General features: G+C 40.3%; 1 protein-coding gene across 1 annotated transcript; it reads right to left on the bottom strand.

Annotated features, from left to right (window-relative positions):
* Nucleotides 1-4911: 4911 nt before the first annotated feature.
* LOC147928451 (uncharacterized) lies at nucleotides 4912-6142 on the bottom strand. The gene is made up of 2 exons (XM_087486152.1): nucleotides 5027-6142; nucleotides 4912-4935 (listed from the first exon to the last, which is right to left on the bottom strand). The coding sequence occupies exons 1-2, from the start codon at nucleotides 6140-6142 to the stop codon at nucleotides 4912-4914; spliced, it is 1140 nt and encodes a 379-aa protein (XP_087342278.1).
* Between the last annotated feature and the right edge of the window lie 1988 nt (nucleotides 6143-8130).

Below are 8130 nucleotides of genomic sequence, written 5' to 3'. Positions count from 1 at the left end.
AATTATAAAGATTTGGGTTGAATTTGGAGTGTTAGACACCACTTTTACCCATTTTGTCCCAAAACAGGCTAAAACAAAGAAAACATTGATTCGAAGCAGTAAACAGCTTTGTTACTGTTTCTAGGGTTATAATCTGTGACAATCCAATGCATTTGACTAATTGTATGAGTTCGTTATGAATTTGGAGTGTTTAGACAACACTTAAACCCGTTTTATCCCAAAACAGGGTTAAACCAAGAAAACAGGCTAAAACAGAGAGAAAACATTGATTCGAAGCAGTACACAGCTATGTTACTCTTTATAGGGTCAAACTATGTAACAATCCAATGTATTTGACTAATCATAAGAGTTCGGGTTAAATTTGGAGTGGTTAGACACCACTTTTACCCATTTTGTCCCGAAACAGGCTAAAACCAAGAAAACATTGATTCGAAGCAGTAAATAGCTTTGTTACTGTTTCTGGGGTTATAATCTGTGATAATCGAATGCATTTGACTAATTGTATGAGTTCGGGATGAATTGGAGTGTTTAGACAACACTTAAACCCGTTTTATCCCAAAACAGGCTTAAACCAAGAAAACAGGCTAAAACCGAGAGAAAACATTGATTCGAAGTAGTAAACAGCTATGTTACTCTTTATAGGGTCAAAATATGTAACAATCCAATGCATTTGACTAATTATAAGAGTTCGGGTTAAATTTGGAGTGTTTAGACACCACTTTTATCCATTTTGTCACGAAACAGGCTAAAACCAAGAAAACATTGATTCGAACCAGTGAACAGCTATGTTACTCTTTATAGGGTCAAACTATGTAACAATCCAATGCATTTGACTAATCATAAGAGTTCGGGTTAAATTTGGAGTGGTTAGAAACCACTTTTACCCATTTTGTCCCGAAACAGGCTAAAACCAAGAAAACATTGATTCGAAGCAGTAAACAGCTTTGTTACTGTTTCTAGGGTTATAATCTGTGATAATCCAATGCATTTGACTAATTGTATGAGTTCGTTATGAATTTGGAGTGTTTAGACAACACTTAAACCCGTTTTATCCCAAAACAGGCTTAAACCAAGAAAACAGGCTAAAACTGAGAGAAAACATTGATTCGAAGAAGTAAACAGCTATGGTACTCTTTCTAAGGTCAAAATATGTAACAATCCAATGCATTTGACTAATTATAAAGATTTGGGTTGAATTTGGAGTGTTTAGACACCACTTTTATGTAAGTTTTAGGTTCAAGAAGTGAGAGAGAGAGACAAAGTGTAGTGAGAGTAAGTTAGTTTGCGGTTTTAGGTTTAGTAATTGGATAGGAGTGTAAGAGAATAGAGAGAGAAGTGTAGAAGAAGAAAATAGCTTCTTACTTAATATGGTACCTAGATACAACCTACTTATAGTCATTTACAAAGGGGATATTCTAATAAGATGCTGTACACGATTTTACACAAGGATAGTGACATCTCCTTGACTTAAAACTTACATAATTAGTCACACGATTTTACATGTGATATATGTTTGACTTAAGACCTCCCACTTGCCTCAAACTCGCCAACGGCTAATAGGAGAAGGATCTAGATGTTCCTTTGCTTTAAAAGGCTTCTCAACATGGGCTGGACTTGTTTAGGCGCCTCATGGTACGGATGGTCCATCGCATTGTACGGACGGTGCTTGTACGGACGGTATGGTACAGATGGTGCTTGTACGTGTGAGTTCTCATACTCCCCCTCAAGCTTAAGCGACTTATTGTCGATAAAGCTTGAAGATCACGAACACCTACCTCATTAAAAACCTTAGTATAGAAAACCACTTGGGAAAAACTATACTTAAGGGAAAAAGAGTGTAGGTGCCATGTGAGAATGCTCATGGTCGAGTGAGGTCTATAAGACCAAGTTTAGAGTGAATATACTCACACACTTGTGGACTGGCTGCCTTGGTGAGAATGTCAGCTAGCTGTTCAGAACTTTTAGTGTGGCAAGGGAGAGTGACACCAAGTTGAATTTGCTCCCTTACTTTGTGACAATCAACCTCTATGTGTTTTGTCCTTTCGTGAAACACAGAATTAGTGGCTATGTGAATGGCTGCCTCATTATCACAATGCATTGTGATAGGTCTTGATGACTCTACTCCAAGATCCTTGAGTAAAGCTTTAAGCCACATCAGTTCGGTAGTCAGTTTTCTCATGGCCCTATACTCGGCTTCTGCACTTGAAAGGGATACCACCTTTTGCTTCTTGCTCTTCCAGGTGACAAGGTTTCCTCCTAGGAACGTGCAATACCCTGTGGTTGATCGACGATCGTCACGGTCTCCGGCATAATCTGCATCACAATATCCCACCAACTCCGTGTTTTCATTGCGTCCCATCCAAATTCCTTGTCCTGGTGCTCCTTTGATATATTTGAGGATGCGATTCACCATGTTCCAATGATGGACAGTAGGGTTTTGCATGTGTTGGCTAGCCTGGTTCACAGCAAAACAAATATCAGGTCGAGTAATGGTAAGGTATATAAGCTTACCCACTAATCTCCGATATCTCGTGACATCTTCAAATGGAGCCGCCTCAAGCTCCCCCTTGCCTCCTGCCTTATAGTTTTCTTCAAGTGGTGTTGTCACAGCCTTTGAACCAAGCTTTCCTGCTTCACTTAAAAGATCAAGTGCATATTTTCTTTGTGATAAGAATAATCCCTCATTAGTCCTATATACCTCTATCCCAAGAAAATATTTGAGCTCTCCAAGGTCTTTAATGTCAAAAACTGATTTAAGGAAATCTTTAGTCTCTTTAATACCTACCTTGTCATTTCCAGTTATGATGATATCATCAACATATACTAGAATGACTACAATACCTTTATCACTTGGTAGTGTGAAGAGAGTATGGTCAGCTTCCGATTTGCAAAAACCTCTTCTAAGTAGGGTAGTGCTCAGTTTGTGGTACCATGCTCTTGGTGACTGTTTTAAACCGTAGATGGCCTTGTGGAGCTTAAAGACTTTTCCCGGGCCAATGGTGTTTTCCAGACCAGGTGGTGGTCGCATGTAGACCTCATCTTCAAGTTCCCCTTGTAAGAACGCATTTTTAACGTCCATTTGCCAAAGCTCCCAGTCCAAGTTGGTGGCCAGTGATAGAACAACTCGAACAGTGTGTAGTTTGGCCACCGGAGCAAACGTATCAAGATAGTCCTCCCCGTACGTTTGCGTGAACCCACGTGTGACTAGGCGGGCCATATGGCGTTCAATCTCCCCGTCACTCTTGTATTTGATAGTAAAGATCCAGCGTGATGTGACTGCCTTCTTCCCTTTGGGTAAGTCAGCTTCATCCCATGTGTGATTTTTCTCCATGGCCAGTTTCTCCGCATGTACCGCATCTCGCCATACCTTGTGTTCCTTAGCCTCATCATAAGTTTGTGGAACCCAATGCTTATCAATTTGGCCAAGAAAGGCTTAGTGTTCCATAGGAAAATGAGCAAGAGTGCACACTGCTTGAATGGGATGGGCAACGGCCATGTTGTTGTAGTACACTCGAGTGTGCTTCCAGTGAGATGGGTCAAACTTGAGACGCTGGCTCCGTCGTAGTGGTATGACTTCCTCATGATCATTATCTTCATGGGCGTCCTCGTTTTGGCCGGTTGGTTCCTCAGGATGCATTTCCTCCTCGAGGCTTTGTGAGAGTTCGTCATTGGGTGCGGACGGGTCACCTGAAGTGGGCTGAGTAGGGACAGTATCTGAACCAGTTGGTTTGGAGTCAGTAGGTGGAACACCTTCTTCTGGTGCGTTTGGCCCGGAGGGATTGTCACCGTCCCGATTGGTTTCGACCCCTAGCCTTTCAGGTATGATCCGAAGGTTCTTGGCACGATCGGACGGTGAGGTTGATATTTCTCTAAGTTCATCCCAATTTTTCTGGTCATAATATCCTCGAGTTTCCACAAACTTCACATCACGAGACACCAGCACTCGTCTAGTCTCAGGATCATAGCATTTATAGCCCTTTTGTGTGGTAGAGTAACCAAGAAACATGCTCTTGGTACTCTTGGTGTCAAGCTTGTTGCGTAATTCTCCTGGTTTTAACACAAAACACACACAACCAAACACACGTACGTGATCAATAGTGGGTTTCTCTTTGTTTAGTACCTCAAACGGTGATTGATCTTGTAGGATTTTTGTTGGAATGCGGTTGATGAGGTAACATGCCGCAAGAACTGCATCTCCCCAAAAGCGTTTTGGAACATTTGTATGGAACATCATTGAGCGAGCCACCTCCATTAAGTGTCTATTCTTTCGTTCAGCTACACCATTTTGTTGTGGAGTGTATGGGCAGCTTGTTTGATGAATTATGCCATGGTTGGTGAGGTGTTGTTTGAAGGTATGACTTGTGTATTCTCCACCATTATCTGATCTCAAAATCTTTATTTTTGCATTATAGTGGTTAGTTACATAATTTTGAAAGCTAATAAATGCTTCAAGAACTCTATCTTTAGTAGGAAGAAGTGTGAGCCATGTATATTTAGATTTCTCATCAATGAATGTAACAAAATACTTTTGATTTTCTCTAGCCAAGCAAGGTGATGTCCACACATCAGAGTGAACCAAATCAAAACAATTTTCATAAATAGTCAATGATTTAGGAAAAACAGATTTGCAATGTTTACCAAGGATACAAGCCTCACACTCATCATTTTGAAAAGAAATATTTGGAAAAATTAATTCTAGAGCTCTAGAGTGAGGATGTCCTAGTCTAGCATACCACATAACATTGTTTTCTTGAACATTAACTGAACTAAAACTGGAAGAATTTGAAGAGGAAGATATATTTAGGTCCTTAAGCAAGTAGAGGTCATCTTGAGTGACTCCTTGGCCAAGAACTTTACTTGTTTCAATATCCTAAAAATACACATTATTAGGACCAAATATAGCATAACAATTTAAATCAGTGGTGGCTCTTTTAACTGATAAGAGATTGGAGGTAAAGTTAGGCATATAAAATGCTTTAGAGGATTTATCAAATAATTTTAAGTTTCCTATTCCCCTAACAGGTACCTTCTCACCATTAGCTATAGTCACATTCCCTATGGCAGGTTTAATGTCACTAATTAACTTAGGGTCACTAATCATATGGTGTGATGCACCAGAATCTACAATGAGAGGTTTATTCGGTTTAAGAGCAAGGAATGAGTTACCGGAGGCCTCCTTGAGGGCTTTGATGAGAGCATCAAGGTCTGATTTCTTTACCAATTCAGAGGAGGCAGCGAGAGCAACTCCATTACCTCCGGAGACTTGGTGGCCTGAATCGGAGGTCATTGCTTCTCCCACCATTGTTGCTTGATGCGCTCGTGGTGGCCCTCCTCGGTTGTTCATGGACCGATTGACTCGGAGATGAGGGTGGAGGATCCAGCACCTGCTCTTGAAGTGGCCAACCTTCTTACAGTGGTCACAAATAGGTGGGTTTTTGTCATCATGTTTGAAGTAACCTTTATTTGCGGAAGCTATCTCCACTTTGTTGGCCGTTACAAGCTCTCCTTTGCTCCCAAACAACCCCATGGAGCCATGCTCCTTTTGGATCTGGCTACACACATCATCTAGACTAGGGAGTTTATCTGACCTCAAGATGTGTTTGATGAGATCATTGTAAGAAGGATTTAGTGTGAGAAGTAGACCGAACACCTTGTCATGCTCTCGCCTCTCGTTTAGTATGGCAGGATCAAGTGTGGCCGGCCTAAGCATCTCAAGCTCAGCCCAAAGGGACCTAAACTTCCCAAAGTGTTTGGTGAACTCCATGTCTTCTTGGCTTAGGTTGCTAATGGCCCTCTTGATTTCAAATACTCGGTTTAAGTTGGTGGTGTTGCCGAACACATTTTGTAATGTGTCCCACAGATCCTTGGCCGTCTCGCAGTATGAGTAGGCTTCAAGTATTGGAGCATCAAGAGAGTTTTGAATGATGGCGAGAACACTTTGGTCTTCTTGAAACCATTTGTCTCCACCACTTGTGACCGCTTCTTTGCCGTCTACGATGGACTCTTCCTTTGGAGCCTCACTCGTGGTAATATGGGTCCAAAGCCCTCGGCCGCATAGCGCCGTCTTTGTGGTCCTTGCCCACAACAGGTAGTTCTCTCCTTTGAGAGTAACTGGAACAATCAAGGTCTTGGTACCTTCCATGATGTTTTGTCCGCTGGTCAATAGCTTTATCCAACGGTTAAAAGAAATCGCTTCTTGCGATTGAAACAGAACTGAAGGGAAGTATTAGGAGCGGAAGTGATGAATGGGTGAGAGATTGAGAACTAGGAGCAACCAGGCTCTGATACCATGTAAGTTTTAGGTTCAAGAAGTGAGAGAGAGAGACAAAGTGTAGTGAGAGTAAGTTAGTTTGCGGTTTTAGGTTTAGTAATTGGATAGGAGTGTAAGAGAATAGAGAGAGAAGTGTAGAAGAAGAAAATAGCTTCTTACTTAGTATGGTACCTAGATACAACCTACTTATAGTCATTTACAAAGGGGATATTCTAATAAGATGCTGTACACGATTTTACACAAGGATAGTGACATCTCCTTCCTTAACCTATACATGTGATATATGTTTGACTTAAGACCTCCCACTTGCCTCAAACTCGCCAACGGCTAATAGGAGAAGGATCTAGATGTTCCTTTGCTTTAGAAGGCTTCTCAACATGGGCTGGACTTGTTTAGGCGCCTCATGGTACGGATGGCCCATCGCATTGTACAGACGGTGCTTGTACGGACGGTATGGTACGGATGGTGCTTGTACGTGTGAGTTCTCATATTTTATCCATTTTGTCCCGAAACAGGCTAAAACCAAGAAAACATTGATTCGAAGCAGTAAACAGCTTTGTTACTGTTTCTAGGGTTATAATCTATGATAATCCAATGCATTTGACTAATTGTATGAGTTCAGGATGAATTTGGAGTGTTTAGACAACACTTAAACCCGTTTTATACCAAAACAGGCTTAAACCAAGAAAAAAGGCTAAAACCAAGAGAAAACATTGATTCGAAGAAGTACACAGCAATGGTACTCTTTCTAAGGTCAAAATATGTAACAATCCAATGCATTTGACTAATTATAAAGATTTGGGTTGAATTTGGAGTGTTTAGACACCACTTTTACCCATTTTGTCCCGAAACAGGCTAAAACAAAGAAAACATTGATTCGAAGCAGTAAACAGCTTTGTTACTGTTTCTAGGGTTATAATCTGTGACAATCCAATGCATTTTACTAATTGTATGAGTTCGTTATGAATTTGGAGTGTTTAGATAACACTTAAACCCGTTTTATCCTAAAACAGGCTTAAACCAAGAAAACAGGCTAAAACCGAGAGAAAACATTGATTCGAAGAAGTACACAGCTATGGTACTCTTTCTAAGGTCAAAATATGTAACAATCCAATGCATTTGACTAATTATAAAGATTTGGGTTGAATTTGGAGTGTTTAGACACCACTTTTACCCATTTTGTCCCGAAACAGGCTAAAACAAAGAAAACATTGATTCGAAGCAGTAAACAGCTTTGTTACTGTTTCTAGGGTTATAATCTGTGACAATCCAATGCATTTGACTAATTGTATGAGTTCGTTATGAATTTGGAGTGCTTAGACAACACTTAAACCCTTTTTATCCCAAAACAGGCTTAAACCAAGAAAACAGGCTAAAACTGAGAGAAAACATTGATTCGAAGCAGTACACAGCTATGTTACTCTTTATAGGGTCAAACTATGTAACAATACAATGTATTTGACTAATTATAAGTGTTGGGTTGAATTTGGAGTGTTTAGACACCACTTTTACCCATTTTGTCCCGAAACAGGCTAAAACCGAGAAAACATTGATTCGAAGCAGTAAACAGCTTTGTTACTGTTTCTAGGGTCAGAATCTGTGACAATCCAATGAATTTGACTAATTGTAAGAGTTCGGGATGAATTTGGAGTGTTTAGACAACACTTAAACCCGTTTTATCCCAAAACAGGCTTAAACCAAGAAAACAGGCTAAAACCGAGAGAAAACATTGATTCGAAGAAGTACACAGCAATGGTACTCTTTCTAAGGTCAAAATATGTAACAATCCAATGCATTTGACTAATTATAAAGATTTGGGTTGAATTTGGAGTGTTTAGACACCACTTTTACCCATTTTG

Source organism: Camelina sativa, chromosome 14, assembly GCF_030686135.1.
Source record: "Camelina sativa cultivar CO46 ecotype springtype chromosome 14, ASM3068613v1".
In the NCBI taxonomy this organism is placed as follows: Eukaryota; Viridiplantae; Streptophyta; class Magnoliopsida; order Brassicales; family Brassicaceae; genus Camelina; species Camelina sativa.
This window is presented reverse-complemented; position numbering and strand designations above follow the sequence as displayed.